Source organism: Lepisosteus platostomus, chromosome 8 (assembly GCF_059453375.1).
Source record: "Lepisosteus platostomus isolate fLepPlt1 chromosome 8, fLepPlt1.hap1, whole genome shotgun sequence".
NCBI lineage: Eukaryota > Metazoa > Chordata > Actinopteri > Semionotiformes > Lepisosteidae > Lepisosteus > Lepisosteus platostomus.
In genome coordinates, this window is record NC_142618.1 from 57,326,662 (window position 1) to 57,341,859 (window position 15,198).

The 15,198-nt window shown below is 37.0% G+C and overlaps 1 protein-coding gene across 3 annotated transcripts in view; it reads left to right on the plus strand.

Moving 5' to 3' along the window:
• LOC148657560 (dual specificity calcium/calmodulin-dependent 3',5'-cyclic nucleotide phosphodiesterase 1C-like) overlaps positions 1 to 15,198 on the plus strand; it is a 201,183-nt gene that overhangs the window by 23,836 nt on the left and 162,149 nt on the right. The window contains exon 1 of one of the 3 annotated variants that reach the window (XM_088644011.1): positions 1,638 to 2,051. The exons of the other annotated variants lie outside the window; for them this stretch is intronic. Within the exon in view, the coding sequence (XP_088500137.1) occupies positions 1,967 to 2,051 (85 nt within the window). The 5' untranslated portion in view covers positions 1,638 to 1,966. Of the gene's footprint in view, positions 1 to 1,637; positions 2,052 to 15,198 lie in introns of those variants that run through there. 3 annotated transcript variants of the gene reach the window in all.

Consider the following 15,198-nt stretch of genomic DNA (forward strand, 5'->3'; position numbering starts at 1 on the left):
TCCCATAAGCCTCCACTTCCTGACTGCATAGACACAATGCAAAATATTCATTACATATAAGGACTGCAGGGATTCATGTTTATAATCTTATTGCTCCTTATTCATTTGTGTTTAATAATGCATGCAACCTAATGCACAATGACTCTCCCAATAAAATCAGTAATATTGACCAATATATTTATAGAGTTCACCTAGTCTGATAGCTGACTGGAATGGAGAAACAGCTCATAAGGATTATACAATAACTGTGTAGTCCATTACAGACCAAAAGTCAACTAGGAAAATGTAATCCTTAATTTACACATTAAATTCTTTCAGTTATTCTGGTGTGTGTCAAAGTGTCCTGGTGAATATTGATTTATACAGTCACCCTAAATGCAAGTGATTGAGGAAGTGTGCTCTCCTAAAGCAGTATATTGAGTTCTATGTAAGGAAAGCTAGATAGCGAGTTACTGTATACTGTATGTGTGAAACAGCACTGATTTCAATCCTCTCTGGGATGCAACCAGCAGGGGGCACTGCTTTAGCCTGAGCAGTTTCAAAGCCTAGGCAGGGCTGTACTGGTTTTTAGTTGCCCTGCCTCATTGACCCTTTCAGAATGTTTTCTCTATTGAGCAGGCTGAGCTGAGAATGGGTTTGCTTTTATTTGACTGTTTCAGGTTGTTAGATTAAAGGATTTTGAGAGAGACGAAGAGCTAGTTGAGTGTTGCCTCTCCCCTACTGACATGTTACTTGTGGCACAGAAACAAAGCTGAAATGAGGCATTCAGATGTCTTTGAATCTCTTGCACATGGTGTAATAAGGTGTCATTTCTCATTATCCCATAATGCATCACACTTCCAGGTTTTATGCTAGGAGTGGTTTATACTTTATTCATCCTTTTTTTTAAAGTCTAATATATTCTTTGAGTCAAATCACAGACTACAACTTGTGTACAGGTTAGATTTGTGATATATGACTATTTGTGCAAGAGTATTTTTTTCTGCTTAATATTTTTTACTGAAGAATGAACAGCAATAATGCTTGGGTGAATATATTTTGCACACTGGCAAGCACCTTCACAATACACAAATCCTTGTATTACCAGCATTGCCAGAAGCTTATTGAAGATAACACAAAGATTTGTTATATACAAAACTTACAAATCCCAGGAAGTTTCAATAAACTGAAGCTGCTTGCAGATTTGGAAAAAATTGAAATTCCAGTGGTTCAGTTTTTGTTATTAAAACCAAACTCTCTTCTCTAAATAAAATTATTGAGGACAGACTGGTTCTGGGAATGTCTTTGCATGAAGAATTCTTTGCATAAAGTATTAAGGATCTTCTGGATCAAGACACAAACGCCGTCCAGGATGTAGCATGTAATAAAACAGTTTTTTTTTGTTTTATTGGAACACTTGAATTGCAGTATTTTTTAGAGAAACTATTCCTCAGTGGGATTCTCTACAATGGGAGAGTGGGACATTAAATATTATTGTGAAATGAACATGCAACAGCTACTCTTTCTGTAACATGCGCACACACACTCTCACTCAAGCACACACATGAATGAGACACCATGCAGGGCGCATGTGTGTCTCTGTGGAGAGTAACAGGAGAGCACACAACTGACGGGTCTGCGGTGTGGTGAAGGAAGAGTCAGAAAGAAGGGGATTCTGTGTTTTCCAGCTACTGCCTGAGACAGCTGGAGCCCAAATGGGAGCATTCGCTGTAGTCATCAGAGGGTAGAATGTGAAGGGATATACAGTATTACCAGGGGGGTGGAGAGCTGCTGCCGGGTAAATGTCTATTAGCATTAGAAGATGCGTGAGGTCGGGCGATAGTTGTCACCACAGGCTGGATTCCAGGGACTGTTAATTGCATTCAGCACTTCTCCAACTTCTAACAAGATACTTACCGCAGCTGGGAGGTACAGAGACAAGCATCCCAAAAAAAAACAAAACAAAAAAAAACACGGGAACATAAAAATGACTGAGCCAAGCACTAGAAAACAAGGTTTTAAAAAATGTCGGAGTGCTACTTTCAGCATTGATGGCTTTAGCTTCACAATAGGTAAGGCGGGCGCTGCTGCTTGTTTCTGGGGAACAGATGGTGCTGAGTTAAATAGTATTTGAGTTGTTCCGTCAGGTTCATTACAGAAAAGAAGCTGGGTCAAGTGAGTTCTACTGCCCACAGGATTATCAAGTCACCTTCTGAATTCTTTGTGTTTGTTCTACTCGGTACTGGTATTTTAAAATCAAAAGACAAGAATATCAAGTGATGTCTTTATCCGTGTCTGCTAGTTTCTGGAATGTGTTTGTGAAAGTACAGTAGTGCAGTGCATGCTTTCTATATGTCACTGAATCAATATGCCTTACTGTAAAAAGCACGTTTATGAAGATCAAAGAGAAGACGCACTTACTGTATAGAATTCTTTGTTACTAGAAATTGATACTTAAACGTATTTTGTGCTTTATTTCCCTTTAAACTATTAAACAGGGTCTCACAGTTTGCTTCTGTTATATTAACTCACCCTTTAGTAAAGGTTACTTTTAGATTTGCTTTGCTTTTATTGTTTTGTTTTGAAGCCTTAAATGTTTTCTTTGTAATTTGACATGGCTTTAGTTTTCAGGGGAAGAAAATAAATCTGAGATAATTACATCTTTTAAAAGTCACAGTCACAGTTTTGTTACATAACCTTGTGTAATTGTTCAGTGCACAACAGGGTGCATTCATATTTAAACGCTCTGGAGGAAAAAAATGTTGCAAGTGTGTTTTCGACGTGATTTAATTGCTTATGCTGCAAAGGTTAAGGGTGCTTTGCAGATGATTGTACAAATTTATCAAATGTTAGTAGACAATAGTGACATGTACAGTTATAAAAAGGACTTAACTAAGTTTGGTCCATTGGAATTGTGGGGAAACTGCATACAGAAAGCACACTAAGTAGCTATTCTTATTGAGAGGACGAATAGCTGCTTAAACAGCTGCACACCTTAAAAGTAACTGCTGCACTTCGGGGTAATGTTTGCAGCCTTTCTGCTGTCATGTCTGAGCAATGATTATTATCGCTATGGTGACCAAGGGGAGGATGTGATGTCACACAGTGATCTGAAGCGGCTCAAAACAAGTTTTCCCCATGTACTGAACTCTCTGTCAGCTGGAAGCCCAGCAGAGACCTCATTAGATGAATCTGTTTGGTAATTACTACAACTTTTGGCACATCACATGTTCAATTTTGAAAAACAGCTGAACTGTTGGTTGCCTGGCGCTGGTACAGTGAAGGGCTTGTAGCTCCCAGTGTGGCTGATTTGCAGTGTGGTGGATATTAAAGGGACTCAGTGAGGCACCACAGGGAGTCATTAGCTGTAACCAAGTGCTTTCCTTTTAAGTGTGTGAGGACGAACGGATCTGTGAAGGGCCCCTCAGCTTTTTCTGCTAAAGTTTTTTTTTTCCTGACCTCTGATTTTCCTAATCATTAGACAGCCTTGTTGAGTCAAGAGCACTGCGTCCACTTAACGCTGTCCCAGCTCTGAGGGATCACCTGCTGTTTGTAATGAGGTATAGTGTAAAGTCTGAGCATTAAAACAAGTTAACCATTGCCTAAGCAAAACAAACTTCCTTAATGAAACACCCCCTCTATTATATTAGTGATGTAATTCCTCCGAATCCTTAGCTGTTGGGATTAGTTTCTACCAGCAATTGGTTTAATCAGAGGGGAAGGCCTGAGAATTTCCTTGGCTTCTGAGGCATTATGAAGAACCAGTTGTCCAAATGCAATCCTGAAATGATCAATTTACCCCTCTGATGTCTTCCCATGTGCAAACTTTCATGTGACGTTTAAAAAGACAGAAATACGTTTTGAAGGGTTGTGTTGTACCATTGGCACAAAGTTTCTTTGGTTTCCTATTTTTTTTATAAAGAATTAAGGCTCTTCTGGATCAAGATGCAAAATATTAATTAGAAATATTTAGCCCTCGTAAATAACTCTTGTACTAGCAGAGCAGAATAAAAGAAAGGTGACAAAAAGAAGGAGGTCACTGCTTTTGTCCGTCACAATTGAACCAAAAGGTTAAATATCCTAAAATATTACATCTTAATTACTTGTGAGTCAGTGCTGAGGGAGGGGATCAAGGTCTCAGACATTAATAAATCAGTAATAATTATCAACAGTAATGTAGGGGATACAGTAGATGTTTTAACATCTCAAATAATTGTCTTAATTTTGCTGCCAAAATGCAAAAAATTGAAGGATCATTAAGTGCTAATGAATACTGACCATAATTTAAATCGTATTTATTAAGTAATACGATGAATTGCAACAAGGCAAAGCAAGACCTGTTAATCTAATGATTTCCATAGACTAGGGCTGGGAGTTAACAAAGTAAATCCCACGAACACATTCATATTTTCTTTAGTGAAAAAAATCAAAACATGTTTCCCCGCCATTTGAACAATAGGATTGTAAATCATTTAAATACAGCAGCATTTTATTTTCCTAAATACATGCATTGTCTAATTATATGCATTTTTATCATAATTGTGAGAGTGTAAGCAATCGTGCCAAAATATTATATTGTGGGTGGATTTGCTTACCAGTCTGTCATTCATGCTTGTACTCGTCATATAGACCATTTATTTTTTGGTCCCTTTAAACATAATCATTTTACAACATATCATTTTTGTGCATTCTTTTAAACTGAATGTATAATTACTCATTCTGATGTACTGTATCTGAAAGCCTTAAGCTAGTCTCACCTTTATGTAGACTCAGTTCACTGCCTTCGTCTCTTTTCTCTGGACCTCTTTCAGGAAAAAAGAAATGCACTAAAACGGCACCTGTTTGTGATGGTATCTGAGCTACAGTGGAATTCTTCTGGGCATTCTGTACTGTACTGTGTCGTGCAGGTTTTAAAGCTTAGGTAGGACTACACTAAGAAATTAAATCTATAATTGCTTGATACGCAGAATGTGGAAATCTGACTGGATTTATGGTGGCCTGGTGGTAAGCAGGGCGACTGTCTTGCAGCTGTTGGATGCTGGTTATGATTCTGTCTTGGGGATCCAAGCTGTGTTTTATTAAAATAATAATTAATAATTCCTTACACTTACAGGTATACTGCATAGCGCTTTTCCGGACACTCCACTCAAAGCAGTTTAGAGGTAATGGGGACTCCCCTGCACCACCACCAGTGTGCAGCCCCCACCTGGATGATGTGACGGCAGCCATAGTGCGCCAGAACGCTCCCCACACACCAGCTATCAGTGGGGAGGAGACCAGAGTGATAAAGCCGGTTCAGAGATGGGGATTATTAGGAAGCCATGATTGGTAAAGGCCAACGGGAAATTTGGCCAGGACACCGGGGTTACACCCCTATAGTATAGTATATAGTATATAGTATATAGTATATAGTATATAGTATATAGTATATAGTATATAGTATATAGTATAGTTTGCGTGTTCATTCTGTGCCCACATGGGTCTTCTCCTGCACTCTCGTCTTACCCCCTACAGTCCAAAGACATGACAGGTTAGCCAGCATCTCAAAATTTTTCCTTGTGTTAGGCTTGTGATGGACAGTCATCCCATCCATTGTGTATTCTGCCTTGTGCCCACTGTCAACTGGCACAAGATCTGAGTCACTGCAGCCTAGTATTGGACTAAGCAGTTATTCAACAATTAAGACAATTGGATTTACAGCTATGTTGAGTTAAAGGTTTGTAATAGAAATGCAATAATTAGTGAAAGCCATTAGTACTAGTTTCAGTATTTTAGTGCCTTTCAGACCTTTGGATCTCTTATAGCGTGCCATTCATCTTGAGACAGGAATCCTCTACATAAGGTGTCAGAAGTGCAAGCAAGACAAGTTTGAACATCTTGTGGTACAGGAATCATGTGAGCCATTCAAGTCAGGTATGCCTACACAAATAACAATGACTATGATGAGGTAATCTTCCATAATGCCCAATTGTGAGACCAGGAACTGCTGGTTCTGTGTGCAAGCAAACTCTCTATGTTATGATATTCTGGTAATGTTAGCCAGGTTTAACATATCAAATGTTAATATCTGTGCTGATTGCTTGGCTTTAAAAGCAGCTGCTTGTCTGTAGTGATCTAGGACGCATATATACTGGAAGCATATTTGGCATGTCAAAATAAGACGTCTATGACTTGCAGAGCAATCTTATTGCCAAGACAGCAGGGAGACAAGCCGTGGTGTATCAGAGAAGCAGGTCATGTTCTACTTGTTCCAGTAATCACCTGAGAGAATGTGCCCTCAGCAATTCTGTGAACAAACCCTTGCTTACAGGAACATCACAATCTCTCACAGTCAAGTAGGTCAATCATTTTTGCACAGCATAATTAAGAATTGGGGATGGAAGAAGTGATTTCTTCTAAGGTACTTAGTAATGGATATCATAACAGTGTTGTGAAATGATTCAAATAAAAGATGATCTGTTGCTTACAAAAATATCTGTATGAAAACACACAAAGGGGTCTAATTAAAAAATTATATAAATACAACGGGAGCATGAGGATGCCTGACTAGAATTCTTTTTCGTCTTTTCAAAGAACCAGATGGGGAAACAGTTAAAATGAAAGTCTCGATTCTTAAATCTGCACAAAATGATCTTGTCAACTTATGAATGCATTTGTTCTGCTAGCACTGAAAACTACCAAGCATTCTATAGAGAATTAGACAGTGATCTGTGATTTCCATTGTCAGCAACAAATAAGTGTCTTGAGATTTTCAGGGAGTTTTATGGATTTAGTTTTTATTCTTCCTGTGTTGCTAAGAAATGTCTTTGTGTATGACGGTAGAAGACAAGCCAACTAGAAACTGTTTATCCAAAGGTAGCTTTATAATTTTAATGTAGAAGTGGGTAATCTCATGCTGAGTATGCTTAACAATGACTGTAAATAAGCAAACTTGTTACTTGTTACTTCCCAGGAACTAGCAATAGAAAAATCCCTGGAATAAGTTCTGTTGTTTTTAAAAAAGTCTTATTTAGCATTCTCAGAAATACACCCCATGAAATTGGAGAAATCTGACAATATATGGAAAACAAACCAAAAACAAGCAAACTAACAAGACAATTTCATTCTGTTGTTATTTTGCTTGTTAGTATAGAAATGTACAGTATTTTACCAAATTACCCTTTCCACACTACCCACAATCATTTTTAATGCTGTGGTTTTGAAAGTAAGAGTATCTGAAGAGTTACAAATGAGAGAAGGACATTCCACCCACCAAACCTATTTTGTGCTTTGTATAGTATCTAATTGATACAAGTATCACATTCTGCTGTTTGCTGAAAGAAACCAGGATATCAGTTTTAACAATATGACTGAGTAAACTGTTCCATACTCTCACAACCCTTGACATATCAGTGCTCTACATTTCACTCTGACATGTGTTGTAATTGGATTTTCAGTGTGCTTATCCAATGCTGAGCCCTTTCTTGACCTGCGTTTGCCTACAACCTTTACCTAGCGGTCCTAAAGAAGGAAAGAAAGAAAACGCAGGGAGCAACCACTCTACTGTCTATCAATCTCAGTGTCCTGACACCTCTACACCCTCTTCCCTATGCATGCTGCTGCACAGATAATAGACCAGGCTGAAATTGGTCTTGTCCATAATTGCTGCATAGTGGTATGCAATTATTTTGTTAGCTGTTCCATGTAAATGCTGTTGATTTTTCTTGGACAAAGATATGCCTTTAAAAGGAAAAACAGTTTTAGCGATCAACAAACAGAGGCAAATATACTTTGACTTTCAATTTCCCAAATGCTGAAACACAATTAAATTATTATTAACAGCCCGCTTTTTAAATATGTATTTCATGCGCCTCATTTTTACACTTCCTTCTGCATGAATGAATAGATAAAACTTTTTTTGTTCCTTTGTTATGAAAGCAGATACTGTATACAATCAGATTAATAGCGCGTGAAGAAAGTATTAAATACAACATTTTGGATGTTAGAAATCATTTCATTATAGTTTATTTAAAAAGCCAATTTTATAATATGCACATGCACATTTTGATCATCTGTGACAATGTGATGTGTGATAATGAACACCACACAAACAAGAAAAATAGGAATTCTGGTGTAACCATGTAACAGGCAGAATATGGACAGGCAGCACAGAAAGACAATTGTTTTTAAACAAAGGTAATTTGGGAATAAAATAAAGCGAAGCAAGCTATGAAAGAAAAATGTGTTTGAGTTGCAGTACAGTTGTACTCCCTCCTGTTATAGCAGTCTCAATGTGCCCTTGGGCTAAGGATGGAAAGAGGCTATTTTCTTACGCATGCTATTTCCTAGGCATTAGTAACCCCTTTGGGCCATACAGAATCCTGCAGGAGATGAACTAATTTCTCCAGGTTTCATTCGTTGGCATCATTGCCTGACTGTTGTGGATCAAAGAACGCCCCAAACTAAAGCCAAAGACATATTTTTGATTTGCAGTTAAATACAGATGTATTGCCTTTCCTGTATAAACTATGCAAATTGCTGGTTTGTATCCATGACCACAGATCTCTTACATAACATCACAGCTATATTAGTGGAAAGCAGCATAATGCAAAATTAACATTTTCAACAAAAGTGCCTTACACCAGCAGATAACACTGGTGTACAAAAATAGTAAATGATTTAATTTTCAAGTACATTATTCCTACAAAACAATAGTTAACTGTTAATATTATAGTTATTGTTAATATAGTAGTATACTGTTAATATTACCATAAACCACTCATGTTATAAACAATAATGGATGTGTTATGCCCCAACGAGCTCCAGCACTGCTGCATTAGCTCCATCAATTGCCAATGCGCGTTCTGCACATGCTGGAGACTCAATGGGGCCTTCCTCAACGAGATCAGGCCAATTATGGAATCTCGCACAGTATTTAAGCCCTGAGTAATCATTCCTCAGGGCTCAGACATTGAGTTGCTAACTCTGCTTGAGCCTCTCAGTCTCAGTCTCAGTCTCAGTCTCAGTCTCAGTCTCAGTCTCAGTCTCAGTCTCAGTCTCAGTCTCAGTCTCAGTCTCTCAAAAGCCCTCAGCTAATTCAGCTCTGCAGCTACTGCTTAAGCTGTTTTCTCAGTTTCGGCTCTGTTGATCCTCTTCAGTGCTGCCACCAACTAAATTACCTTGATTGCCGCATATCTTGGCTCATCGACTAATGTTCACCGAGCCCGTCTCAACACCTTGTCGGGCCCGGTGCAACAGGATGGAATTTACCTGTAAATAAATACTTTGGTAAAGGGCAAGGCTAAAGTGTTTCTGTGTGAAGATTAAAAATCTAGAATAAAAAGTTACAGACACTTTTGAAATACAGGAGGAGCCAAGAGTGGGGAAGTGAACATGCACAATCCAGGTCCTACCCTGACTTTGACTAGTTCAAAGAAGAGCTCCACGAAGAGTCCTGGTCTCAGGGATCGCCTCTTGACCCTTCAGCTCCAAGTCTTTTACATGGTAATTATCTTGATGTCAAGTCAACTGTGTTGCTCAAGCACCTGCTGAAATGTTGCTCTTTTGGCAACAATCCACACATTTTAATGGTGGCAGCACCACAGATGAAAAAAAATGAGTGGTTTAAAAGTAAAGTTAAAAGCTGGACATCACACCGAAATAATGCATTTATTAACTATCCAACAATTTTGCACTTGCGACTCTTGGTCTCGGTTTTAAGTATAACTGCCATTCAGAATTCATTCCTTGTGTCCAGTAGGATTCTATTTTTCTTAATGTTAAGACCAACTGTTCAATTCAAGATATTGAATCTAGTCAATCAGATTCAACTGGTTGAAGTCTCTGTTCGCAGAGCACAGCCTTAGCTTCTTAACTGGACAGTTATGTTGGGTTATTTTTTAACTGTAGTCTGCATTTTGGAAGATATGAGAAAGCTAAGATGTAAGAATCAAGGCTGTAAAATAGTTTAGATATTCATTCTGGAGGGGTAGGAGTGTAAATAATTAAATTGACCCTTCAATCGAAGTGGAAAATGTTTCTCAAAACTTGTAACCTTTCATTTCCCATCAGAATTAATGCTGATAAATTCTGGTATCTATCTGTCACCTAAGCAAAGATATAATGAAAGGTGTCTGGTACATTATCTATCTGTTGCTAAGTAACTGACATCTTCTTTGAAACTCATTCTTTTCTTAACATCCCATTAGAGGGCAATAAACAATTGTCCTGAAAACGGAATTAAAATTTATTTTAAAAAAAGACAACAAAAACTACGGAGAAATATGGAATATGATGTTATGTGTACTCACTGGCTTTAGTGGAGATACTGTACATTCAGCTGACAAATGCTTTTGGCTGTTTTTAAACATGGTTTAAAACTCCATCTTCCCCAGCTGAGTAGAAAACAGTCAGTCTTCTATTTTTTCCTTGCATTTATGTCAAAGTGTTATTAACCTCATAAAGAAAGGGAAAAACATCACAAACCAGAGCCCGTTTGAACAGCCTCGATGTTTATTTTGACAAAATCATTTTTAACAACATTTTTACTTACTGAGAGAGAAGGACTTTCTGAATAGATGAATTCCATCCTGTTTGCTTGTCTGTCACATTCTGGAACTCAGTTTGTAAAGACCGAGAAATGAGAAGATTTTTGATGTCCAGAGAGAGCGTATGTATTGAAGTTGCGTGTCTTGGGTATATAAATCTGTGAACACTGAACAAAGCAATTTAACTCTACTAAACAAAATATCCTTTTATCTCATTACATACTGTACATAAGAATTGTGTGATCCAATTTTTGGTGAAGAAAGCCCATTACTAGTATAACTAATTATTAATAATAATGCTTACATATTTATTTTTACTGTTATTGTTCAAAAAGAAAGAAACTAAGAATATTTTTTTATATATTATTGCTAATATTTGTAAATACATTTTACTGAAAATGATTTCTGTGAAGGCTTCGTAATTTTAATTAAGTAAGGATATGTTCTCTTCTTTGTAATGAAACAGTTCAGGATTAGCCTTGTAAGTTTTGAAAGTTTCAAAACTGAGTGTGGAGCACAGCGCTAGAGCAGCCTGTATGATTTTCCATGACAGATCCAATGCAAACCTGGAATCTTAGCTCGTAGTACAATCAATGATATCACTTCCTATTGGATTTACAAACTCCATTTGAGTTGCTGCTGTCTTTGAGCCTCTCACTTCTGTTTTATTTCATTGACATTGTTTAACACTTCAGTTAATGCTCATTGCCTTAAATGGGAACATAAGGATAGCTTGTCACTGAAGGGAGAATAAAACATGGTAGCTCATGTACAGTCACAACTTCCCGTATTTTTAAACACGTGTATGTAAATATTTGCTACTAGTTAATTACCTTAGGCTCAAACAGTTTTTTAAAATATTGCTACTAGAAGTGAAAAAGACAAGACATGAGAACAGGAACAAGGTTAGGTCCACGCTGAAGAGTAAAAATATTTGTGGAGTCTTCTTCAGGCGTAAGAGGCAGGGGAGTAGTGTTTATACAGAGGAGAAGTACTTAACTTGCAAAAGACAAAAAACTAAGAAGAACTAATTGTTAGGACATGATTTTTTGGGGGAAACCTACTGCATTGCCTACCATTCAGTACAGTATAGAGAACATTACTGAACACTCAACTAAATGGCACATACCTTGTTTCAGAATTACCATTGGGACTATTAACTTCCTACATTCCATGCACACAGCAGACTTTGACATTGAATTAATTGCTTGAATTAAATGCTTCAGTATAATCCCCCACCTTTACTGAAGGCTCAATGTTCCACAGGACACCATTTCACCTCATTTAAAACTGAGAACAATGTTGCTGTTAATCCATTTTACTTTATACATGTTAATAATTGGTAGCAATTTCACAAAACCCCGCACATATCATTGATCTATTTTTGGAAGAATGTGCTTCATGGTTTTTAGTTAAAAGTAGGGTTTTTATTCAAATCAATGTGTGAATTTAAAATGATTTTCATTTCTCTTGGTAAAGGTTCTATTTTTGTATGTATTCTGAGCTTCTTTGTGGTTGGTACCATTTAACAGGTAAAATGTAGCACTGTTCATTTAAAGAGTATTATTTTTACTTTTCTAAGTTTGTTAGGTTTTTAAGTATAGTCACAGAACAAGTAGTTTATTGCTACAGTACTTACTGTATTGTGGTGTAATATTTTAATTGTCAGGCTATACATCTTCAGCTGTCATTTTTAATATTATTTTTGTACACTGAAAAATATGCATTTGTTTGGAAGAAGTGAAAGCTAAGCAAGCATTGTAAAACCAAGAATCATTTATTTTTATTGCATGTTTTGCAACTGCCATCTGTCGTCTGCTGTTCACTGCTCAGTGGAGCTACAATAACAGAACACACAACACTCACATGGGCACAATAACTGTTTACCTTTGTTCCTGGCATATCTGTCTTTTTTTACAGTGTAACCAACAATGTCAGGATTTATTATTTTACATAGACTCAGAGTCAGAAAATTCAAACGTTTTTCCTTTAAAACGCTGTTCTCTTCACATTACATTTGCTTCTGATTAGAAGAAAATTAAACAGAATAATTTTCATTAAAGATATTACTTTCATAGAAAACATTTCATATTTTGGCCTAACACGCGTCCTAACAAAATCTCTCTCAAGAAGTCTACTCTTCTACAAACTGCGAAATTTGAAGCACAATAAAACAGACCTCAATGCAGAAACACATTTTTGTTTTAAGTGGTTTGAGCTTTTGGCCTGTTAAAGAGGAGCAAGAGAGTCTTGTAATAATACACATTCACACACAAAGAATAATTACAACGTCTATAGAAGGCTAATTATTTGCTGAGTATTTACTAAGATTATGGCTTTGTGTTGTTCACTGTCAAAGTGAAATTTACTTGCATTGCAAGTAGTCTGGTATAAGTGTACTGTATGGCTAAACATTTCTTTATTTTTAAAGGTAGTACATGAGGCTACAAATAAAAAGATGAAAAGAATAATTGTATATGTATTGTACTTCAGAGAGGGGAGAAAGCCTTTTTTAGAACTACAGGAGATTTTTGACCAAAAACGGAATGTTATTTTTTTCTTATGTTATGTAAAACTGGGAAAAAAACGGTTTTATGTTAATGCATGTAGCATTGCTTTAATTAATTCAACTTTTTTTTATTCAGGCTCTTTATTATATTTCATGTGCATTTTAATTTCACTTCTTTGGAGGAACCGTTATAGTGCTTAATATTCCTGCTAATAATAACAGAAATGTTACAGCAATTAATTTAGATTTGAGTATGTGATGCTACATTGTATTTGTGGATCATGTTACATCTTGTACAAAAATAAATATAGCCTGGCTGCATTATAATTCATACAAAGGGACTAAATGTATTGATGTATTCCAAAATAAACTGTGTGGAGCTAAATGCGTTCCTGTTATTTGGCTGGCCCTTATGAATCCTCACTCCCATTAACAAGCTGGAAACTATTTGATAAGGCTCATCATTGTACTGCTTTACCATACATTATGCTTGTTTTGAGAACAGTGGGTCAGAATTTCAGCATGCCTCCCAGTCTTTATCTGCCTGCTTCACATAATTAATCATTTAAACAAATATTAGGTCCTATTATGACTCTAGGGCCACAGTATTATATAAAGTTTTATAGTCAGAACGTGACAGGGACACTATACTGTAAAAAGGTAATGTCCTTCAGATGAGACTTAAAACTGAGGTCCTGACTCTCTGCAGTCATTAAAAATCCCAGGGCGTTTTGTGAAAATTACCCCGGTGTCCTGGCCAAATTTCCCCCTGGCCTTTACCAATCATGACCTCCTAATAATCTCCATCTCTGAACTGGCTTCATCACTCTGTTCTCCTCCCCACTGACAACTGATGTGTGGTGAGTGTACTGGCACACTTACTGGATAGTCTTTAGTCGGCTCATTTACACAATCCTTTAATATTCAACAACGATAGGTGTTGTTAAGCATACTTGTATCTCTCCATCTGAGCATTACCTTAATATCCGGCACAGTGAGTATTGACTGCTCAGTGTGTTAAGACACCTTTAAGTGCTGTTTGCTGGGGATTAATGTTCAAAAGCCAGTAGCAGCAGCTGTGGGACTGGGCTTCTGACTGGCTTTGAAAAGCGCTGCTGGGTTTGCTGACTTTGGCACGATTATAAAATGCACCCTCAATATGTGACATTGATTTGGCTCAGTCAAAATGCTCTTGTATGTACAGTATGTGTGTTCAATCGTGTTTTTTTTCCACATGACCTTGCATTTCGAAGTTGTGTTGCCATACTGCAACAAAGGTAAACCTTCAGAATCACCGAGGTTCATTCCATCAAGTATGAAGGATTCTGGAACTAAAGGAGAGCCTTGGCACTCACCGTTCTGACATACCGTTCACTATTCACTAACACAGATGAGTTCCCACTACGTGCTCTCACGTCTCCCTCCCTGTGAATGCCTCAATTCATTGAAAGCTTTTTTTATTATACCCATTTCAATTAAATCTTTGAAAGAGATTTTTTTTCTATACAGTATTTACAAATTGCTTTGGACGATAAACATTGAAGGCATTGATGGAGATGTGCAGACATTTTTTACTACAATTACTCTGAGTGCTAATTATCTTGAAATGTTGCATAACTATTGAACAAGTTGGCAAAATTTATAATTACTAAAAACATATCCTGGTTCTTTCAGATTAATCGGTTTCAAGCAAATTGAACATTTTAGGTATATTCATGAGATATGAAGGATATTGTTAATGAGACACTTTGTGTCTGTACCTTGTACTCCTCCACTTGGAAGATGATTTCTGGGTGAAATCCTTGTTTATGTCTTATAAAACATGATGTAATGGTTCTGTAACTGGTTCTGTAATGGTTCAGACTAAAGGCTCAACGTTCCAATAAGCAGGATGAGAAAAACGTTTTGATCTTGGGAATCAGAGAATTGTGCATTTTACTTGGTAATTTAAGTAATGATGAATACTGCAGTTCATAAAAAATCTAAAATGAGTTCTGAGTTTTCAGTTGACACAGACATGTCTCAGTCTTTTATGATAAGTTCCAGCTAATCAGCAGAGAAGCTGGTTTCAAACGTTTCCCACAGCTTAGGCTTGTGATAGGGCACTCACAGTCATTCTCTTAACATCTACTAATATGCGAGTCAGAATTCGCTAGATTTTTCAATGTGATTTGTGACGTGCAG